This window comes from Rhea americana, unplaced genomic scaffold (genome assembly GCF_003343005.1).
Source record: "Rhea americana isolate MKP2758 unplaced genomic scaffold, rheAme1 scaffold_109, whole genome shotgun sequence".
In the NCBI taxonomy this organism is placed as follows: Eukaryota; Metazoa; Chordata; class Aves; order Rheiformes; family Rheidae; genus Rhea; species Rhea americana.
In genome coordinates, this window is record NW_028185139.1 from 1,257,361 (window position 1) to 1,281,046 (window position 23,686).

General features: G+C 37.3%; 1 protein-coding gene across 1 annotated transcript in view; it reads left to right on the forward strand.

Annotated features, from left to right (window-relative positions):
• The window catches only part of WDR26 (WD repeat domain 26), a gene marked incomplete at its 5' end in the record, with an annotated part of 30,909 nt that continues 7,223 nt past the window's right edge, over positions 1-23,686 (forward strand). Inside the window, 12 exons of the mRNA XM_085311132.1 lie at positions 1-137; positions 1,209-1,308; positions 1,426-1,482; positions 8,215-8,351; positions 9,213-9,310; positions 10,147-10,303; positions 14,947-15,085; positions 19,182-19,322; positions 20,633-20,752; positions 21,627-21,772; positions 22,305-22,383; positions 22,991-23,120. Coding sequence (XP_085167258.1) covers positions 1-137; positions 1,209-1,308; positions 1,426-1,482; positions 8,215-8,351; positions 9,213-9,310; positions 10,147-10,303; positions 14,947-15,085; positions 19,182-19,322; positions 20,633-20,752; positions 21,627-21,772; positions 22,305-22,383; positions 22,991-23,120 — 1,441 coding nt within the window. The remainder of the gene's footprint in view (positions 138-1,208; positions 1,309-1,425; positions 1,483-8,214; positions 8,352-9,212; positions 9,311-10,146; positions 10,304-14,946; positions 15,086-19,181; positions 19,323-20,632; positions 20,753-21,626; positions 21,773-22,304; positions 22,384-22,990; positions 23,121-23,686) is intronic.

Consider the following 23,686-nt stretch of genomic DNA (forward strand, 5'->3'; position numbering starts at 1 on the left):
GGGCCCGGCCCCGCCGCCGCCGAGCTGGGCGGCAGCGGCGGCGGCGGCGGCGCCCTGAAGAAGAAGAAGCGGCTCTCGCAGTCGGACGAGGACGTGATCCGGCTCATCGGGCAGCACCTCCACGGCCTCGGCCTCAAGTAAGTGGCGGCGGGAGCCCGCCGGGGCCGCCCCGCCGGCGGGGCGCCCGTGCGGGAGAGGGGGGCTGGCGAGCGCGGGGCCCGCGGGCGGCTGCCGGGTCTCGCCTCTCGGCTCGGGGGAACCTAACAGAAAGCGGCAATCAGGCTTTTATTTACTTAATTATTCCTTCAGCCGGCCCCCCCTGTAAATGGTGAAGGTCTCTGTAGCCTAGTTCTCCGTGTATGTTTTTGATAGTCATCTCATCTGTGGCCTAACTACAAGTGTGTTGGCCCTTTCTTAAAATCAGGGGGAAATAATGTTACAACGGAGAAGGGGAAATGTAAGAGCTTACTAAAAGAGTGACTCTACTCATAAAGCGAAAGCTAACGCATCATAATTTTGGAAGGAGCCTACACAAGTCCTGCAAAGTCTTCATGTAGCTGCTACAAAGGAAGTCCTCACAGCAGTGTGGAATGGGTCGCTTGTAAAGAACTTGAGACATAAAATAAATCGCCCCTGACACAAGAGGCAAGTTTGCAGCAGCACATAACTCGTGACTGTTCATAGACGACACCACAGTAAATAGGCTATTTTTAGTGTAAAAGGGGGAGGGATACAGGTTTGTGAGTTTGTTTATTGTATTTTAAGGAGCCAGTCCTTTAATACACAAGGAAGAAGAAAAAGTTCTGCCTGTTGCAGATGTGTTTCATGAGCAAGCAGTAATAGCCTTCATGTTGTTTTACTTCGAGGAGGAAGCATGGGGGGATCACTTACGGTAGTTAGTATGTTTATAGTCTGTATTTTTCTTCATGAAGCCTGCCTTCTATCCAGGAGTGCCTATTTGTTGGGGGCTGATAAGTCACATGCTTTAGCAAAGCTTTCAAACTCATTGACAACTTGCTTTAGGCACAGGCAGTTGCTTACACGTCTCAGGCAACTGAGATGATCTTTCAAACAAGTGTCTGCATCTGCTCATGGTATTCTTACTTTGTTAAAGTAACTTTAAAGTGTGGTAAACTGTTATCATAGGAGGCAGTATAATTGTGAGGGTGAAACTGGTCAGGTTTTTTTACACTGTATCTCTCCTGCAGCCAAACTGTTGATCTTCTCATGCAAGAGTCAGGATGTCGTTTAGAACATCCTTCTGCTACCAAATTCCGCAATCATGTCATGGAAGGAGAATGGGATAAGGTAATGTAGGGCTTGTAGGAATGTTTTAGCTGCTGTTTAAATTCATAGTATCTGTGAAAGAATTAGCAATCCACCATGCTTATATACTTTTTTTTTCCCCTATACCAATTTCTGCAGGCTGAGAACGACCTGAATGAACTAAAGGCGTTAGTGCATTCTCCGCATGCAATTGTGGTAAGAGGCACACTTTGACTATTTCAGAGCTCTATAGTTGGACTAATTGTAGTAATGTAATATTGCACTTTGGAGTTAGTCATTCATAGTTCTTGTTTTCTTCTTTGTTTTAAGCTATTCACATGCTGTTTCAAAAGCCATACTTACTTTACTTTTTTATCCTTTTTTTAGGATGTGAGGTAGGAAGCCCAAAAGTCTTAAGACTAATATTTGGTGCAGTGAATGATAAATTCTTGAAACATTCTGAATTGACAAAATGTAAATCCTGTAACAATCTAAAAATAGGTCASTTTCTGTAGAAACTGCCTATTTTAAATGCTAATTTCAGATTTAAAATACTTCTACAAGATTTTTGTGTTTACTGGGATTAGACTCTCTTGAGGAAACAAAAGTTTGGAAATAAAATGCAATACTRCTAATGGGAAGTTGGCAGCGTAATGGTATGTTATAATAATATASTGGCTGCTATAGAGTATGAACAATACTGTTTTTTCAGATGGCTTCTAGAGAGCAAATGTATTGGTATTGCTGCTTGGGTCTTTAGGTATTTTTCTCTTTGGCTGGCTTTTCTCTGATAGGAATCTGGAAATAGAGGTTTGTAGATCCTGTGACTTGACAATTCTAATGTGTTTTGTTATGAATTCCATTATTTCGGGAAAGTGTGCTGACATACAACACAAAGTGTTTCTTGGTTTGCTTTATCAGTCTCGAGATCAAAATAATTACCTAGCTGTCCTCTTCAAACGGTTTATTTTATTGTATTGAAATGTTTATTCTAATGAAATGAAGTTAGAACAACTATGGTCACTTAGGAAGAGAAAATTAGCAATGCTTTTTGAAGTGTCTGTGACTGTAAACAATGAAGAATCAGCTGATGGCTGCTTAGCTCTACTTCTAGCTGATTCATTTGTTGTCAAGACAATTTCCTGTCTGGTGGGGGAGGGAGAGAAAGAGAGAGAACAGGAAGTGAAGTAGGAAAAACAGATGTTTAACAAAACATCAGAGAATACTTGAGAGAAGTTTGCATTCTGTTCTGTTAATTAGTCAAAGCTTAATACTTGTTAATTAGAGTAGTATTTCAGTTTCTTCTTTCTCAAAGATATGATAAGTGTAAGATCTGCTGCTCAAGTAGATTGGAATATTGCATGTAACTTTCAATACTTTGTGAAGCTTGAAAATATAAAAGCATTCTGTGTGGATAAGAATGCAGTTACTGGAAGCAAACTTTCTCATATTTCTAGCTTCTGAAGTTACTCAGTTTCTTCAGAGTATTCAAATGTGTGTGTGTTTTTTTTTTTTTCCTCCTAGAGTTGAGTTGAGAGGGTTTATCTAACTACATATCAATGCTGTACTTTTCAGAAGAACTTCATTTGGAAAAAAGGGGACATCTTCCTTTTATAAATCTGGAGGGCTCTGCAAGCACGTTCATTTCCTTTAAAATTGGTGTTTAACTGCTTAACAAACTTGGTGCAATACAAATGCTTTTTTTTTTTTTTTAAAGACTGAGCTTCACCTGAACTAAGTATTTATTGATTCTTTTTCAAAGTTGTCCTCCTGTATCAAAACTTAATAAGGTTATCTGGTTTAACTGAGATGAAATATCTTAAATGTACTTCTTTTGAAAGAAATCAGTATTTCCTTACGAAGCTAGGTGGACTTTGTTTGCTCTCGTGCACGTATTCCCCCTGTCACCCCACCTTTGCTTCTTTGAACATAGTTGAGGTTATGTATGGGTATTAGTATAATCAGCTACTGGAAAACTGGTAAAAGACCATTCCAGGTAAGGTGGAATGCTTTGTGCTCTGTAGATAATTCATAGTGCAGTACAGTCAGACCTTATGAAAAGATAACAAATGTCTTGATTACAGAAAGTCTGAACAGGATGATGTTGCAGATAATGCTTTAAAAACAGAAAGGAAGATTTGAATTTCTTGACTCTTAACCTGTTAATCATACTCTATGACTAGATGTCTGAAAAATGTGTGCACGCAAGAAGAATGGGTACCAAAAAGTTTAGATGACACAGAGTATTTAACAAAGCAGGGTGTGTGTGTGTGTGTGTGTGTGTGTGTATGGCTTTTTTTTTAATAGTTATAATGACCTGGTCAAAATAACCAGGATATACAGTTCCTTTTGAAATTTCTGGTCAATTAATGGGATTCTTACGTATTTTGGAAGTTCTGCCTCTGTTTTAATTTCCTTATTTYTGCAAAGTGCTGCAAGTCCTACATAAGAAAACAGTAAAGGTGAAATGGCTGATCTCAATCTGTAAACTAATGAATTTTACAAAGCTGCATGTGGATGTGTTGTGGAGGGGAGGAGATCCTATTTATTAGTAGTAYAGTGTGCATGCAATAAGTCATGTTTATTTCTCCAGTTTATAAGGTACAACTGTCTTGAGACAAGCTGTTAGAAAAGTTCAAAGTTGGGTCAAGTGTGATAACTGTTTTTTCTTGGGTAACTCTTACAAAATGCCAGCTCTGAGCCAGCCCAATATTTTGCTTTGTTTAGGGCTGCCCAAACATATTATGGCATCTATCCTGGATAACTAGTTAAAGCTGGGAAGTAATCTGAGGATTATACCTCTCTAGTCAGCTAGAATATGTTGTCTTTTTTTTTTAATTTTTTGTTTACTTAAATGGCTTTCCCCAGGCACTGGAACTGTACAGCCCACAGCAGGCAGCAGAATGTGAAAAATGACCGAAGTGTTGTCATATGAGTGAAGTGCTCCACCTGCCTGTATGGTGTACCTTTTTGCTACCAGCATTAAAGGCAATGTCCATATTGGAATGGATTGCTTTTTAAGTGATGTGAATAGGTGTGACTGAAGCCTTGCTCCTTTTTATAAAGGCCAGAATATTTTCTGCCTGCGTATTAAATACAAATTTTGGATTTTTTTTTTAGAGGTGCTTTCATCATCAGTGTTGTTGTTTCATAATATTACCGAATGAAATAATGGAAACTGGGATCTAAGTGCTGGAGGCCTAAGAATGGGTAGATAGCTTGTTGAGTGCCTGTCTTAAAACATCAGCTGATAAATTCAGTATGTTTTTTGACTACCTTTCTCATTTCAAAGATTTCAAAATTTCTTCAGCCATGTTTGCTTATTTAATTTTTGAATTCTTGACTCTTAGTACAATAACAAAATTATTGTGGAATTTATTTTTGATCTGCATATCTTAACAACAACCCTAATTCTAAAATTAGGTCCTGTGTGCCTTAGTCTTTATACTACTGAAGACTTGCTGSTGTAACCAGTGATCAGAATGGCCCATTTTCTTGACTCTGGTAGGGTACATGTCCTATTATTTTCCCAATTGTAAGTATTGTTGAGGCTTTCAGCTTAACTACTTAGTGCTGGTGAATCATGGTGTGAGCAAAATTTTCTAGAACTTACAGTTCTACAAAGGACCTTTCTACCAACAATTAGAATGATAAAGGAGCAAAATACTAAACCTCTACTTTAGTAATTTAAGGCTGTAGTTTGGAGAAAGCATAAGACTAGTATTACATTTTAAAGGGGAAAAAATTCTTGTAATTATATTAAGCCTGTTTTAGCTTTGCCCAAGGCTCATCACAGAGGTCCAGCTTTATGCTTGATAGCTTCTGGAAGCAAGCAACACACTTTATCCTCATCCTCTCTACCCTTCATCCTCATCTTCAGTTGAAAGACAGGATTAGGTGGTCGTAACTGAATGAAAACAGTCAGACTGTTGTGGTGAAACTGTTGCATGGGATGCTTCTGTAGGTTCTGTAGACTGAAGAGTCTTTGCTGTGAGCTAAACAACCGTAATATCTTGGTTCAGCAATGAAGATTGTTCAGTAATGATGTTAAATCTTCATTGCAGACACTGAAGTGATAAATACCAGGCACTTGTGTTGTACATGGTGTCAGTCAGATTGTAATAGTTCTTATTTCTCTTCATTGGAAGGCAGTTAGAGAATATGGAGGAGTTAGCAGTATTTGTAGGTATGCTGCATCTGCTTAGTTTTATACTCTTCTGTACTATTTAGATGATGACTTTTATGCTTTTAGTCTATAATTGTCAGTAATGTGAACAGGTTTTTTTCTTCCATGAAGTTGTTTGATTAGGAGAGATGTACTTTAAATGGTCGTGTCTACCCTGAGAAGGCAGTATTGGAGATAATTAGCAGAACTGTCAGTATGGGCTATAAAAGTAGTTGAGAGAAAATGAAGACAAAATTCAGTTTGTCAGAGAAATCTGTTTGTCAGATAAGAGGCAATGATTGCACAGAAATATTTTCTGAGTGGTGGGAGGGAATGAATGTCCTAACATCAAAAATGACTTGACATGCAAAATCAGTGGAGTCTGGCTTCTGCCTTAAGGAATCTGTATTTGTGGTGTTAACTGAGTGTGCTGGTTGTAGGGCAAGTTTTTGGAGCATTTAGCAAAATAGCTCAGAAGATGTTTCCCTACGAACATCTTACTGTAATCCCTGCATTTTTGTTACAGATGAGTAAGAATTTCAAACTACTAATCTCTTATTCTAATTCTCCATTATGCTTACAGAAGTCTTGTATGAAGTGTTTTTTGTGTTGTTGTTCTAGAGGCTTTTGTTTTCCTGCTATGGCAAAGTCATGAATAGTGTTGATGACTTTGCTTGGTAAGTGTGCTTTCTCACTCAAAACTGAGATTACACCTTTTTGGATGACTTGGCAAGAGCATACTGCTTGGTAACTTTATTTATTTTTATTTTTTTAATGCTTCCATGGAATTGTTGGGATTGGCAGTATGAAAGCTCTACTGTGTGGATGTAGTTTTCCTTTTGCTTTTTTCCCCCTGAAGAAATTAATTTAACGTGCCACATTCTAAAATTAGGGTCAGAGAAGGAATAACTAGATACAGAGTTTATCACATCTGAAGGAAAGCCAATATGAATTTAATAAATATTACATGCCATGACTAGGGAGGAAGAATTGGGAGGAAGCATAGTTCTTGTTGAGGACTATTTTTGGATGTTGGTGATCATCAGTATCGGCTTGCCAAAATGAGTGAAAAATGGAATGTGACTACAAACTGAGCAGCTCCATGCATCCTTCTGAGCACATGCACAGTTAGAGGACGCTCGTATCCCTCCTGTTGCTTGCATATAAGCAAGCAAAGCATGGGGACTGCTGGCTTAGTGCATGGAACCAACTACTGAGGTTTTAGATAACTGAGTAAAAGTAATTAAACATTAACCTTTGGGATTTTTTTTTTCTTTTCACTCTATATGTTGGAACACCAAAATGTGATATCTCGCCTTGGAAAAATTGTACAGTTGTGTTCTGTTTTCGTATATAGTTCTAAAATTCTAAATACAAATAGACTGACAAGCTGGATCAGGAATATAGTACAAGTTTGCTTATTGTGTACAGGGCAACAGAAATGTTTGAATATAAATCACCTTCACTATGTAATCTTTTATGCTTCAGAAAACTGTGTGGTAAGTTAGTAGCTTTGTATATGAAAACTTTATAAAGTGTAGCTTCTTTTGAAGAACTGAACATCTTGAAGTTAAAAATGCCTTATTTTCTAACTCTGGGATTTTACATACAGTAAACTTTGAAAAACTTTTATACAAGCTTTAATAGGGCAGGACTGTATTAAACTTCTCAATTATGCCTTTACTTAAGAGGGCTAGCAGTGTGCTCAAAACTATCAAGTAAACATTGACCTAATATGAGCATGAAAATAGTGAGGTGCTTGAGATCTGATGCAGCAAGCAAAACTGGTGGTTGAACTGGTGTTGTATGCCTTAGAAAAGCAAATCTTATTTGCTATACTTAATTTTCATTTTGTTTTACTGATATGTTCAAGAATGTGCTTTTTTTTTTTTTTTTTTTTTTTTTAACCTGATGAGTCTTGTGGGCCAGGGATATCTTCTCCTTTTGAAAACCGCTAGCAGTAATGAAGATGTGCAAACATAGAATAGCTGGTTTCATCTAGAAACAACCAAAGTATCTTTGTAATAAATTGCTACAATCAGAAATTCCTGGGACTCTAGGATTTGAAATGCAGTATTCGAATGCCTTTTTATCCACACACATTAGTTGATAGCACAGTGGACTTGATTTAATGAAAAAACTTATAAGATGGAAGGAAATGTATGAAGTAGGAGTGAATATTTCTGAGAAATGAAGAAAAGTGAAGCAAGCCTTAAATATAGGAAGTTATTATTTCTGTGCTCCTGAAAAATGGTAAAACAACCTAGGAAAACAACTTAACTTGGAACTACAAAGCAAGACCTCAGGCAGTGCTAATTTGTTGTTGCCATATTTATGCAGCTATGCAAACAACCAATGTCAGCTCCTATGTAAGCAGTATGAGAAGCTGTTGGGTTGGCCTGTTGTGTTCTGTGTTGTCACCTAGAGTTAAATGTGATCAGTTGCTTTGGGGTTTTTAGCTTAATAAGCATGAGATTGGGAGTCAGGTTTGAAGAATGGGGGCTGAAGAGGGTGTAGGTGTGAAACTGAGAGAAGTTGAAGGGGGGGAATCTGAGGAATATGGTAGGGAAGATACGTGGAACCCCATAAGGCAGGAAGAAATTCATGGATAACTTAATTGCTGCAAAGTTGTCAAACCCAGTGAAAAGAAATTAATGAAACAACATATAGCTGTATTTCTGAAGGGCATAGTAGAATGGTTTCTACTGTTCTGTTTAGGCTCAAACGTTTTCTGAAACTTCAGTCAACCTTTTTCCCCTGACTGCTGCTTTCTGTCATGTCAGAGGATGAAGTTTTTGCTGCTGCAGCAGAAGTACCTGGAATACCTGGAGGATGGCAAGGTCCTGGAGGCACTTCAAGTTCTACGCTGTGAACTGACACCACTGAAATATAATACAGAACGCATTCATGTCCTCAGTGGGTAAGTGTTTGGCCTTTGAGAGCTATTTCTATGGAATTTTCTAAGGAATTATATAGCTTGGGAGAAATATGTCCTGGCTAGTATTTTCTAGTCTTTAAAATACTGAAAAATAGCCTATTGGAGTAACTATGAATAAAACGGTGTCATCACAAAGATGAAGCATTTTCTCCCATCTCTAGGCCTGGCTGTAATCTTGTTGAAATTGATGGAAGAACTCCAGTGAAGAGAGATGCTTTCTCTATGTGCCTTTTTTAATGGCTTTTTTTCCCCCCCCAGCAACTTTACTGATATTTTTAAAAAACTCAAAATTTATTAAAGCTATTATCCTGTTGATTAATGTACTATAGTGAGATATGCTATCTAAAATAGTGAGTAAAGAAAAACATTCAGCAGACAATGTTCTGTTTTAGATGAATGAAAATAACTTGTTTATGATTTACTTTCATAGTACTGGAACCCGAATTAATACATACACATGTATGGTCATCTGTTTTTGAAAAGTATTAATATGTCATCTTATAACTGAATAAGTATACTTAAGTAGGTAAATATAATTTGTTCTGTTCTTTGGTTTCATCTTCCCTAAAATGTGTGTGTGTGTGTGTGTGTGTGTGTGTGTTGGGGGGGTTGTTCTGGGATATTTTTGTATTGGCAGTATGTAGACAGCTGTTCCAAAAAGATGTGTGGCTGTGTGGAATAGTTCACTGCTTTTGTTCCTATCGGTCTAAGTCAGTTAATTTCAGAATACTTTGAACTAGAAACAAGAATGTTATGATATATCATGCTTAAAACTGGAAGAATGATTCTAGAAAGACTTGGACTGTTAGTGTGTGTGCTCTTTCCTCCTTTTCTTTCAAACAGGTATCTGATGTGTAGCCATGCAGAAGACTTGCGTGCAAAAGCAGAGTGGGAAGGGAAAGGAACAGCTTCCAGATCTAAGCTTTTGGACAAACTCCAGAGTAAGAAGTTCTAGTGTTTAGAACTTAGTCCCATCTTTGTAAGTCTAGTATGATATAACTGCATATCTCAGGGAACTGTTTTAGTTACGTTTGCCTGTTGGTGTTTCTGTAGCTCTTAGTTAGTGAGGATGAGTGTAGGTGATTTTGGTCTTCTGTATCTTAATGTTGTCTCTGACAGTCTGGAACAGCAGCTCTCACTTCTTAGCTCTGTTGTATGCGTGTTTTTTTTTTTTTTTTTCTTTTTTTTTTTTTCTTTTTCCTTTTTATGCCAGTTATTCTGCATATGTCAAAACTAAGTGTCCTGTAACCACCCTGATACTAGTACAGTCTTAGACCAGTATCAACTAGGGTTTATGGTTTCTCCTCTCAATTCCTTATGGCTGGTGTAATATCAKAGATTTTACATATATGGACTTAGTGTTCAGTATGTTGGTAGTATTGTTCTCAGTTGAGAATCCCTCAAAAGAACATGACTGATATTGTTGTGTTTCATAGTTTTACAGATTTTCTTAAATATGGTTTTGATTGAGTTCATAAAAATGATGCTTGTTGGCCAGGGTGACATACTATAACTACAAACATCCTGTGTACAGCTCTGCTTTCCAAAAGTTCATTCTTCTAGTTTCATATCTGTAGCTATAGACTTTATAAGCTATGTACACTCTCATAGCATTTCCTGTAGCTATAGACTTCATAAGCTGTGTGCACTCTTGTAGCACTTCCTGTAGTGTGTGAGTTCTAGTTACTGAACTGTCTTCCAAAAACACTTGGATTAAAATATGCTCTTACTTGTAACTTTGTTTTTTTTTTTTCTTTCTTTAATAACTTTCCTAAAGCATACCTACCCCCGTCAGTGATGCTTCCTCCAAGGCGTTTACAGAATCTGCTTCGTCAGGCTGTGGAACTACAACGGGATCGGTGCCTATATCATAATACCAAACTAGATAATAACCTAGATTCTGTCTCGCTGCTTATAGACCATGTTTGTAGTAGGTAAGAAACCCTTGCTGCTTTTAAGATAGAGAGCAATATCTCTTTAAAATAATCATTTTGCACTAAAATAATCTAATTGCACCTAGTGTTTAAAGGAACRGGAATATTGTTCTGGTTGGGTTTAGTGGAGGTTGACTGAGAAAAGCCATGTTTATTAAACAACTGGGGGAGGGAGAAAGTGTAGAGARTATGTGTACAGAAGACTTCAGTAACTGGCTATGGGATATCAGGGTCAGAACGAGGCTTTAAAATTTTTATCAGGTGCATATAAATAGAATATATTGCTRTGCTAAGCGTTAAGCACTTGTTGCTTATAACTTTGGGCAGCTAGTCTGTTTGTTTATCAATACCCAATTGCTGTGTTATAACTGGAGAATCACTAACATGTTACTTATGCAGACTGTCTTAAAGCTCGGTAGGTTGTAGAGAGCCTACTAAAGCCTACTTTCTGATGTCATGTTTCGTCTTCAGTTCTTTAGTGATGCATTTTTTTAGATACAAACTAAAATGGAAATGTCTGCTGTATGTTTCTGCTCTGTTTCATCTAATATTTAGTATGACTGATATAAAGCACTATTTTCTCAAATTTATAAGGATATAAGCATTGAACACTTTTACGTATGTATTGGTTCTTAAGACTATTTGGATTTTTTTTTTTAATAAGAAACCAGTGCTGCTTSTGATCCTTAAAAATGAATACTGCAGTAGAGATCAGGCAGGAAGATTTGTTTGTAACGAATGGCCRACTTGAATAGTTTTCTTCAGCTGGTGAAAACTCAGTTGAGGACCTAAAATCTCACTGTTCCCGGTGKTGCTTTTGTAGAAAATTGCAGTGCATGATGTAATTAGCAATTAGGGATTGAAGGCTATTAGCTACAGGACACCTGGAAGGTAGGGGCTGATATGATACCCTTATGTGCTTCTTGGTGTAGCAAGTTAACATGCTACTTGGTCTTGTAGGGAAGCCTTTTTTCATGTTCGTCTGAGGAAGTTAAGTACTTCAATTCCTGTCTGATAAACTTGCTTTTAGAAACTTTCTGAACTCCAGTTGCTTTCATTTCTATTCTGAAGTTACTTGGAATCTGTTTTTAAAGGCAGACTTTCATAGTACTTCGTAGTAGCCATGTTTAAGTTTTTTAAATTAGTGTCTTTGGCACCTTAAGTACTTGAGTAACTTCTCAGACTACTGTCTAGCTTGCAGTTTTGCTACATCTGATTCACGTTATTGCAGCAGTTTCTTGTGTGTGTGGACATGACTTTCCAATTTTAAGAGCTATTGGAGGTGAYGAGATACAGGAATTGTGGCTCCCCTGCTTCAGAAATGAGTCTTAAAATTAGACTAATTGCAAGTAGTGATTTAATTTTAATCTTTCTACAAGTACGTAAATAACACTTGATGTCTTCTAGCTGATTTGTGATTAATCAAACCCCAAAGAGCACTTAAACCAACTGAAAAACATGTTTTACTGAAGACAAACTAGATGGTCAGAACTGGATATAAAAGATACTATATGCAACAAATTTGAATTTGGATTTCACCCATCTGAATCTACTTGTGACATAAGTTTGGCCAAGGTGTTTTTCACCTAATATGGTACACCCTAGGCTAGCACATTTGGTATGTATGTGTACATACTCATGACTATAATCTCCCCCCCCCCCCAAAAAAAAAAATAAATAAAAAAAGCAAAACTAAGGCTTCCATTCTGTCCTCAACTCAACCTATTGTACCTACCTATTGCAGGGGTCTGAGATCAGTTTGTGGTGCGCTGTACATGCTGCAATGCTTGGGCATAATGAGGTGAGTTAAAGACAGTGGAAGCCAAATTTTGATTAAACTGACGGAAGTAACAATAGTCTAATAGTTCTGACAATTAAAGTTCTGTAATGCTTAAATGATAAAACACTGACAACTTGCACATTTGTGAGTTGAGACTAATCTGCATTGAACTTCTGGCAATATTTTGCTTGAGCATGCTTGAATTGCACTAATGGATAAAATGTTGAACTAAAACTTAATTGCTTGGTAAGGGTGGGAGGTAGGAGGGAGCAACTGCTGACAGTGAAGGTGAGGCTTTTCCACCTTATTTTGTCTGAGATCGTGATAATAGAGAATAAATTAGGGTGATTAGTTAGTTTTTTGTTTATCTTGAGAGCTTTAAGGCTGGTCGTCTTCTATGGAATTCCACTCTCCTCTTTCTTCCGTGTAAATGCACTTTAGTGTATGTTTAGAAACAGACATTGAAGCCCAAGTGCTACTTTTTAGGTACTGGGCTAATGTAGCATTTTCAAAAAAGAACTGTTACAAAAATTGAGGGTCAAACCTTTCATTGTATGTACCAGGAACAGAGAAGCAGCTGTTTAAGATTTAATTTAGAATTTTGAACTTCTGTAAAAAGAGTAACTAATGACTTTTAGAAACTTGATATCAGTATACGAACAGCATGATTTAATTAATTGTGCTGAGCAGAATAATTTGTAATGCAGCACTTGGGGGAAGTAAAACTTCTTTAAGCAACAGTAATACCTAATTATCTAAAATGGAAGCAGTTAAACTACAATRTTCAGTTACTTGTTTTGAGACTATGAAAGGTTTACTTTATATAAGCTTTACTACCTCTAAAGTCAGCCTTACTGGATTATATGTTTCATTAGTTCAGAGAACTTTTTGTGAGAGCGCTCTGATTTGACTGTATTGGGATGTGTCTGCAGCAACTATACCAGCTATACCCATTACCTTTTTAGGGGTGTAAAGACCACCTTACTGTGAAGACTGTACTGTGGCATTATATGGCTTCTTTTTTTAGGTCCTTAACTTGAGTNTTTTTTTTTTTTTTTTTTTTAATGCAAGAGTTGCTTGAGTTTTCTTCGATAAAATATACTAAAAAGGCTTTTGTTGGCACTATGTGCCTGCTGTACTTTGTGTGATTTAGTGATAAAGATTCTTTCACCTTCTAGAAGCAATTGCAGCTCTAAAGAAAAGCATTAATTTACCAGAATATAGTTTAATAATGAAATGCTCTTCCTGTAGGAGCACAGATTTGTTTGAGAGTTTGCCTACCTCACTCTAGGCCCCAAGAAATACAGTCTCTATCATGGATGCAGCTTTTTAGCTTTTGCTCGGTGTCGTTGCAGTGGCAACTAGACAGCTCCTGGTCAGCTTCAAGCAGGAGCAGAACAGGCTTGTGTCTCTGTATGAAAGAGAGAGCAGACGTGCCCAAGGAAGCTGAGTAGCGATGTGTATAAGTGTGCTTTGTTTGTCCTCCCCTATCGTAAGACAGAGTGTAAGRTGTGGTATGCTTGGTCAGTGTTGCCTCAATGCTCTTTCAGCATGGAACTACCAAGTTTCCTCTASTAGAAGAAAACCTAGTGAGAAGATACAGTTGACGTATTAAGCAGAACTTTTTCTGGTAGGAAGTAGTTTTCCTTGTGTCTCTAAGCCTGGTATGTCCAAAYTTTGTTTTAAAATGAAGTTGAATGAAGGTGAGTCTTTTTTGGGGGTTTGTCTCCAATGTTAGGAACAACTGTATGYCAGTGCAGTGTTTCTTTGTCACTGTAGTACCTTGGTACCTTTGTGTCCCATCACGGGCTTGTTTAGCCCTGCCATGCTGGGCACCATAAACACTTGGCATAAGGCCAACCCCCTCAAGGATCCCTACTGCTTAGGAAAAACCATGAACAATTAGGCAGTGCTTTTTAGTGTATTGAAACAATAAACCTGTAGTAACTGCAGTAGTGCTTATAAAAGCAGTTGTCTGTTCTAAAAGCCTATGTTTGTTTTAAAATAGTGTTCAAATTCTTGTATAATGGACAGCTTATAAATAAAATAACTTCTTTCCAGTTTTTACCTGAACTTACTGTTTTGACTGTTAGCTTTTTCTTGGTGTGCAACTGGAAGATTTCTTTTCTTGGTGTTTAACTAGAAGATTAAATATTAGCTACAGGGAAGTAGTTGACTCTTCTGTTTCAATAGTTTAATGTATCATATAATATTTAGTTTGATAAGCATTTGATGTTGTACAAAATGCTGTGGACTTTGTGAAGGGAAAAAAGTTCTGGTTGAAAGTTCATAATGGTGGTCTTGTTAGTTATGCTTAGATGCTGTATGCAGTGCTCTGCAAAGAAAGTTGGGGGGGGAATCATAAAGAAGGCAAAAATCCCTAACTTATTGCAAGATCACAATCAAGAAAAATAAGTGTTTTATTCAACTTTTACTTAATCTTTTCTACAGATGTGGCAAACATAACTAATTAAATATTTTCAGTAATTTTACATGTAATGCGCTGATTGTTTCCTGTAGGACTCGATGAGGTTGGGACTGTAGTACTTTCTATGCATCACAGGAGTATAGGAATAAGCTGTTGCTGTCTTTAAAGGGTCATTTTTATTCCAACCTACATGAAAGCATAATGAATTATGTGAGAATTACATGAGAGTAGCTCTAAGCTTTTATAATTAGTTACAATCACTTGGCAGCCTGGCCTTTTTACCACATAAGAAACTTCATCCTGTACTTATTTGAGGCAGCTGCTTTTTTAAACTGTCTGGTTTCGCATCTAAATACTTTCATAAATCTAGTTATTTATCTGACTAGGTCTTGCTCCTTTCCTAAGCTGTTTAATACATCCTTTTCTTTTCCTCAGGAAACAGTTCCCGTGCTACACACAGCAGATACTTACGGAGCACTGTAATGAAGTGTGGTTCTGTAAATTCTCCAATGATGGCACTAAACTAGCAACAGGATCTAAGGACACAACTGTTATTATATGGCAGGTTGATTCAGTAAGTGTGCAACGTATGTTAAAGTGTGCATGACTTGTCTTTCCCTCCCTACTTTCTCTTACTAGGATGGCTTGTTTTTTTTTAATTTTGTAGGACAGTCTAATACTTACTGTAGCCCAGTGGTTAGGGGATTTCTCTAGGTTGTGAAAGATGGAAGATCAGTCTGGTGCAAGTTAGCTAAGGAAGACTATTGAAAACCAGATGCCTGAATGTAAGAGGAGTTCTAGTGCCTGAACTGTCGGCTGCTTTGAGGCAGGAATTCCCTGTGCCTCTAACCAGCATCGCTGGGTAGAGCCTACTGGAGCCCTCCAGGGAAGCTTCACAACTTGAAGGCCTTGAGGAGGAATTACTGGGTGAGAGTGGAGGGAGGAATATGGCAGTGAGCAGAAATGGCCTTTTATTCCTTAATGCTTTCTTCTAAATCGCTATTTAATAAGAATACTTCTGATGTATATGCATTACTAACCTTTTTCCACGTGTTTTTTATCCTGTTACTACTAATCTGCTTGACATTAAATGCTTTAGTCCATTTCACCATTTSTCACGTTATGAGTAATAAAACGGTGTGTGCTGAGCTAAAACTGCATCGGTCTACCACTTTATGCTAGTTGCCATTTTATAATCTGCCATGGCTTGAGGTGAAGATTTAAGCACCTATCAGAATCTACTGATGTATCAAAGTATATCCACTCATTTTCTTATAGGTTGCTTTTCTAATTTTTGATACTAACATTGGCACTGTTCCTCTTACCCTACAGCTACRAAAAGATTTATTTTTCATATATCTTTCCTACTTGTATATATTACTATGTAAATAAAAAGTTTAAGCAGTGAATCTAAGACTGTTTTAATTGACTCTGATAGAAATGGGGTGGAAGTATGTCCATGTTCCATAGCTGAAAACAGTTAATAAATCTGAGCATGTGCACACAATTTCTGAAGTTGTCGATGCTTATAAAACATGATCAGAAATAAAACTTAGTTTAACCACACGTCTGCAAGCTGGTGTGATACACAGGAGATGAAAGATGTTTGCAATCTCATAGTGTGTGTTGTTTGTGGGGTTTTTTTTTCTTTGTTTTTAAGAATTTGAGAGCTGAAGCTTATCCTTTTCTCCCACTGCAGCTTAGGAAGCTGTATAATATGACTCCCTTTGCTATTGCTATTAAGAAAGATGGAAGAAGTTAAAACTCTTCCATGTGCGTAGTTGTTATACAGATCTTGGGAGGGAAAAAAAAAAAAAGCAATGAGTGCTATAGATTCTTCAGGCATGGTGCTGTTGTGGTTTGCTGCTGGAGCTAGCGTGTTCTGAGTTGTGAGATGAACAGCAGCATTATCTGACTCTTGTAGTATAGTTAGGAAATCATCTGCTTTTATTTTTGCTGTGCTTCCTAGGTTGGMTTGTCACTTGATAGCAGAGGCTCACCTTCCTTTATATTTGTYTTTTAATACCTAGCATCTCAATTAGAAAATGTTACAGTGAATTGTTAGCTAACATCTAGTTAATCAAACAAAAATAAATGTTTTGTGAATGTTTCAGATTAGATAATACTTTTGGCCATGGATTGCTAAAGGAACAAAATCTCTAAGTAGTTGGTAGGAAAGCCACAGAAAGAATTTTAGTTTTTTGGTTTTCAGTACTTTCAGATAAAACTTAATGCTTTCAAGAAGGCAGCCTTCTAAATGATATTAGGCCACATAACTCAAATTGTTTATTTTCATACTTGCCAGAACATTTTTCTCATTTCCTGCAGCAGTTGTTGACAATATCTTTTGAACCATAAATTTTATCAAGTTTCTAAGGATTTAGATTTTTAGGATTTTTCTAATTTGGGTATATAGGCTATGGGAAAACATCCTTCAAACTCTGCCTGGGCTTATAAGGGGCAGGGCACAGTTTTAGATTAATGTTGTTCTTTTCCAGACTCCATAACACTTCATGTATGAGAATTCTTCATTTCTTCCTTTCTTTCTCCATTCCGTCCTTGTGTGTAATGACACTACTGCCATGAGTTATTTTCTTCTTGACTCTGCTGGGTTGTCTCTAACCTATGCGTCCATTTTCATTTTCTTTTTCTCATTTCACTATTCTCATGYGGATTAAGCAGCGTTAAATCGTATYTTAACTGAACTAGGTTTGTGTATGGAATGCATTTGGGCTCTAGTAACTCTAGAGCCCAAAGGGTGGGCACAGGACACTCATCCCCTTGTCCGCCACGCATCCTCTGTGAGAGCTCTCCTTTAACTTGTTCTTTCTAGGAATCTTTCCTTCTTGCTGCACTTTCTAAGAACTATGGTCAGTTTTTTTGACTTCTTGGCCAAGGAGATAAACTACTGCAGATCTAAGCTGATTTCTGAATAGTTTGGTTTAGCTGCTTCTACATATGAAAAACTGGGAGGCTGTAAGAAAGAAGTTCTGAGATTTCTTTTGGTGGAGACTAGGAATTAAATTGACTGTTTGCCCTTCTTTCTTCTCCCTGCCCCCCCATACATCAACTGTTTATTTTAGTGAGGGCAAACATGGCATTGCATGTTGCAATTACTCTGTACTTGGAGATAAGTATGAGAGCAGCTTGAGAGAAGACTTTCACGGCTGTTACTACTCAGAAGAGTAATACACTGCATCTTGTTCCTCATGAGGTGCAGGAAGTGACAGGTTCCTTCAATTAATCCTGACCTGAAAAGAAATACAGCAGTCACAGGCAAGCTCCAGGATGTGAGATGATGTTAAGTATGATTCCGTTTCTATGCAGACCAGTTCAGCTAGAGACAGATGGCAGTGTCTAATGCAGACCRGGAAGAATATGCAGAGTGCAAAGAAGAGCCTTGAAGAAGTCCATTTGCTTGTCTGTTTTTCCTCTGTGCATTGAAGATTGTTTGAAGATTCTTCTGAGGAATCTAATTTTTCTAGCCAGCAGAACCATCAAGGCTGCAGGCTGAGATGTACAAATCCTTCGCAGCTGATTCCCCTGAAACAGTCCCTTGTGTCACTGCTGCTCTATTGACAGTGTTCTTTGCCTTCAGAATCCCAACTTAGGAGGAGCTCTGTTGGTTAATGCTAAAACAAAACAAAACAAAAAACTGCTTGAGAAATGAAGCTAGATCTTCAAAACRGTCAGACTCTTGAAAAGAAGTAGGCCATACAACCCTCCCCCTCAAAGACAAAAAAAAAAAAAATCTACTTGCCCTTTTCCAAGAGGTTTATTTTCTATATTTGTGTGCTGTTGAAAGTGTCAGTACTAATACTGAACTCAGTCGTGTTCTGTACTTGGAAAGCTGTTACATGGTTGTTCCACGAGGGCTAGCTGGCACTACTTACCTTGATGACAAGCTGCTTGAAAGGCAAGTTCTTTAGACAAGGCATCAGTTGAAGAGTTGTGGCACAAAGGTGATAACGAGATACTCTGAATGAACAAAGTATACATATATCTCTTCTGCTAAATCTAGCAGAAGAGATGGACAGCTTGCTGTAGGCAGCACTTCTGAGATAAGAACACCACTCAAGCTCTTAATACTTTTCCATAAAGCCTCTTGCTTGACCAGGACACACAAGATACCTTCAGTTTATAAAAGTGCAGCAGTTAGAGGTTTTTCCTTCTGAGCATTCATGAAGGTTTTAGTTATTAGCTCTGCTACTTAACCGTAGCAGGTTTCTAGCATGTGCTGTACTTTTAAGGAAGTAACTTAATTCTGTAAACTGTGGATAATTGTACTTTACTATTCCAGCAGATGTGGAAACTTATTCTAGCATACAAGATTCCTGTAGTATCAAATGTTATCTAATGGACAAACTGTGTGTACAACATCATTTCGGGAATTTCACGTTTAGAATTATGGAAGAGCAGAACAGAATATTTAGTGTTTCTGCTTTGCATGCTTTGCTTTCTTTTTATGGCTCTACTCAGTAAGCTAGCAACTACTTTTTGAGTAAGAACAAACTTGTGTAACTTTTTTTTTTTTTTTTTAATAAAGAAATAAAGGCAGGTGCTAAGTGGCACAGTGCAAACTTCTAATGCTGTGCTTGGATATACTGTGCATGTGAAATCTCGTAGGAGTTCATTTGCATTATCTTGACAGAATCTTTCTCTTGTTTCAGGATACTCATCAGCTAAAACTGCTTAAGACATTAGAAGGTCATGCATACGGGGTCTCTTATATTGCTTGGAGTCCGGATGACAACTATCTTGTTGCCTGTGGCCCAGATGATTGTTCTGAACTTTGGCTCTGGAATGTACAAGTAAGTGGTGCCCAAGAGTAAAAATAAAACTTCGTGGTCAGCCTGCTGATTTTGTTCAAATATTTAAATATGTAACTATAAAGGAAGTCACTTCAGAAAGCTTACTGTACACAAGTGTGAATGTAAAGAAGAGACTGATCTTTTTTTTYCTCCCTGTTCTGAAAAATGAAAGCAAACTATGAGAGCCTACAAATTCTCCACTCATAACATTAGTGTATCTGGTTATTAATCATTTTTGAGAAGAGATGAATTAAATCCGTAGAGCCTTAGAGAGTTATAGAAGAGAATAACAGAGGAAACTAATAAAGAAAAACAAAAGCCAGAAGTAGTATCTAAAGGGAAGCAGTGTCACTTACTGGAAAATCGCACAAGTAGCAAAAATAAAAGTTAAGGTATTTTTCACCTTGTGTAATCCTACCAGTGATATTAAAGGAAGGTCCACAGAGGCTTAAATTCACAGTTTCAGAACTTTCAATCAAGCACTACAGAATTTCCTGTGTGAGTTTGAAAATCCTATTTTGCTGTTGATTATTATGGGCAGCTGAATTGATGTAAAGGCTTCCCCTGCCTCTGTTGCTGGCTGTATAACCTCTCTTATCCTGTCTTGGACTCTGAACTAATTTAGCTTCCTAAAACARATGTATTTTTCTTTTTTTTCACCCTTCGAATACTTTTTTGCTGTTTTAATTAATTAAATTGTCTTAGTGAAGAGCACCAGAGCTGACACAAGGGAGAGGAAATAAGTTCTTACTGTTTTTGCAGCGGTAAGCCGTTTATTGTCACTCTCTGTCTTGTGAAACAGTAGCATTATAATTTAGGGATGAAAGTTGAATTTTGGCATGGAGAGCTTCAGCTCAGGAAGGAGAATATTTTAAAGACTGTGATACTCCCCTTTTAACTAAAATAYATTTTTATCATCTCTGTAGTTCTTTTGGTCTCCTCCTGCTTCCTCATTTTCCATATTTTCCTCATCTCTTATTGCTTATCTCTTACATTTTCCTCCAACTTTTTTTAATTCCTTTTTAATCATCATCTTTGAGTTTTCTGACACACCTGCTATGTACTTCGTCCCTCTTAATTTGAGCCACAAAAATAACCAAGCCCTAAATCAAATCTGAGGTCACTAGMAGTGACCTTCTTACTAAGCATTTCAATAGTACTCATAGATCCATGTTTCTTTTTAGTTCTAATTAATGTGGTGAAATGTTTGTGCCTCCAAACACTGWGTGTGTCAGGTGAACTTATCCATGCCTTTGGGGAAAGGGTTCTGCTGGGTGGTATAGGCTGTGCTRTCTTCGTTTATTTTCCAGACTGGGGAGCTGAGGACAAAGATGAGCCAATCTCATGAAGACAGTTTAACAAGTGTCGCCTGGAATCCTGATGGGAAACGCTTTGTGACAGGAGGTCAGCGGGGACAATTCTATCAGTGTGTAAGTACTCTGCGTCTGTCCCATTGAAAGCAAAGCTAGAAATCTTTTTGTCACAGTCAAAACTTAGATAAATATTTTTCAAGGCTTTCTTGYTCTTTGTTTGTGTTTGCACGTGTAAAAATTAACTTAATCTTCACAAATTGGAGTTTATATATAAATTAAAAAAAAAATAGGATCCTTTGTAATTCAAGAGAAGCAGTACATTAATGCTAATGTTCCAGCAGTGCTTTATTTTTTGTAGTGGTTAGAAGGGCTCAAGCAGCTCTTATAGAGATRTTATTCTGCTAAAGGAGAATTTGTGGACTGTGAATCTTTTTTCATAGCTGCTCTGGAAAATACATTAATTAAAAAACAGTGCCCTTGTCCACAAAAGTTGTGTATTCCATAGAACTTTGATTATGGCACTCTTAGTTTTCACATGCTATCCTTGCTTAGCATAAATGGAAATACAAAAACAGAAATCTCATTACTTGAGTAGTGTTAGTTTTGAATGGTGATCTACAATTTCGCCCATACTCTGCATTACTTGTTATCTAAATCAGTGCCTTGGATCATAACCCCAATATGCAAAGCTCCATCCCCACAGAGGTGAGGCTGCAGATTTGTTCCCAGACCTGAAGTAGATTGCACGTTATCAGGCATGGAAAATAAGTGGAGAAATGGATTCTTGGTTCTCCAGGACAGGTATCTACAAAAGCCCTCAGTTACCACAAGGCATGCCCTAGTCAATGTATTAAGTCATCTCTGTTGCAGGCTAATACCACTTTCTGTAGCAACTGTGCGAACAGAAGGCAAAAAAAAAAAAAAAAAAAAAAGTCACAGAGCTTGTCAAAAATCCAAGCCTAACAGTTTTTTCCCTCTCTTCTCTCATCAGGATTTAGATGGTAATCTCCTTGACTCCTGGGAAGGGGTGAGAGTACAATGCCTTTGGTGCTTGAGTGATGGGAAAACTGTTCTAGCATCGGACACACACCAGCGAATTCGGGGTTATAACTTTGAGGATCTTACAGACAGGAACATGTAACTACCTTTTTCTTCAGTTTTGAATTCTTGGTTCTTATCATGGGAAAAAGATAAGGATGGGGTTATGGGGCAGGATGGGAAATAAGTTCTTACGGTGCCCTCAGTATTTAAAAGTATATAATATGGAATAAGAATTAGTGAGTATGAATTGCAGAGAGAAGAATAAGGTCAGGTATTAGAAATAACTTTCTGAACACTGGAGTAAGTTTCTTACGTATGTTTCTACATCTTGGTCATTGAGAATCTTCTTTATACCTCASAATTCCTGATACATTTTTAGATCTGCCTTGAAGTTGGGAGTTGGATTTGAGGTCTAAAGTCCTTTTCAGTCTTAGGATTCATCATAAAGTAAGCAGACTATTGCAGATGTAGCTTGTATTGAAGATGTACCTAATTTCAAATGCAGTTTARAATTCAAAACTGTCTTTCCATGATAATATTGCAGAAACAGGGCATGGCTTTTGGTTTTGATGATGCATTTTTGTTTTGTTAAGTGTACTCTTAACACTGATTCGTTTTGTAATTTCAGAGTACAAGAAGATCACCCTATTATGTCATTTACTATTTCAAAAAATGGCCGTTTAGCTTTGTTAAATGTAGCAACTCAGGTGAGTTGGTGGTGATAAATGGAAGTGCAAATAAACCTGCTTACAACCAGTAACCCTTTTCCAGTATTTTGATGGAGCTTGGGGTGTTAACCAGTTGCGTTTCACATAATACGAAGGCCCTAATGCTCACAAATGTAGTATGACCTTCTCTGATAAGAAGGTGACCTTTTCCTAATAATGATTTTCAAGTTGGTTTATAGTCAAGAGTTTCATACTATGAAATATATACTGTTGAATATTAACATCCAAGTATAAGATTGGGAAGCCAGGTACAGCAAGGGTTGAGGCATGTTGATATCTCATGGCCTTTTTACTTGTAGGAAGAGTTTTGTTTGTTTGTTTTGAGAATTAGGGACTTTGGGGGGTTGTTTTTGGTGTGTTTTTTTTTTAACCTTGAGTAAGAACAGAAGCTTTTGAAATAGGGGCTACAGAATGGAAATTTAAGCTAGTTAATTGGTATCTGTTCAGTTTTACTCCCTTCAGCTAGTAACAGTACTGAAGTTGGCTGAAGTAGTATACTTTGATCATTTTTCATTGTTTTAAACATTTCAAAAGAACGCAATGGATAATATTTAGTGATAACATCCTCTATACTTCTTCTTCCCAGGGAGTTCACTTATGGGACTTACAAGACAGAGTTTTAGTGAGAAAGTATCAAGGTGTTACACAAGGATTTTACACAATTCACTCGTGTTTTGGAGGTCATAATGAAGACTTTATTGCGAGTGGCAGTGAAGGTAACATGATCCCCCTTTGTGCAGAAAACTGGCACATCATCTACTTCCTATACCTACTGTTAAAATGCTCTTGCCAGCAGCTGTCATCTCTATAAGCAAGTAACTGGTTCATTAAATAGCAATTTGAGGAGCAATGAGTGTTGCATACTTCAAAAAATAAGTGTGCTAGCAGAAAATCTTTGGAGAGAATGGTACTAGTAGAAAGCGTTAATGAATCTTTTGTCTCACTCCTGTAAGGCAAAGAACATCTGCAAAATTTTAATTARAAGTGGATGGAGTATTCTAGAGGGTGTTGTTTTTTTGTTTGTTTATTGTTTTTTGTTTGTTTTGTTTTGTTTTGTTTTTTTGTGGTATGACACTTAGGCCTATGATTTGAATCAGAAATATTTTTTCTTGCAAGTAATAGTTCGTTTGCCTGTTGAAGATAGGCATGGCCAGATTATTTTAATTTCAATAGAGCTGTCATCTTAATTATGAAAGGAGTAGTCTCCAATTAAGCAGTTGTTGACATTGTCTTTCTGGWTGAGTTTCATGGTGATCAAAGGCTTTGTGATGTTTTCTTATTC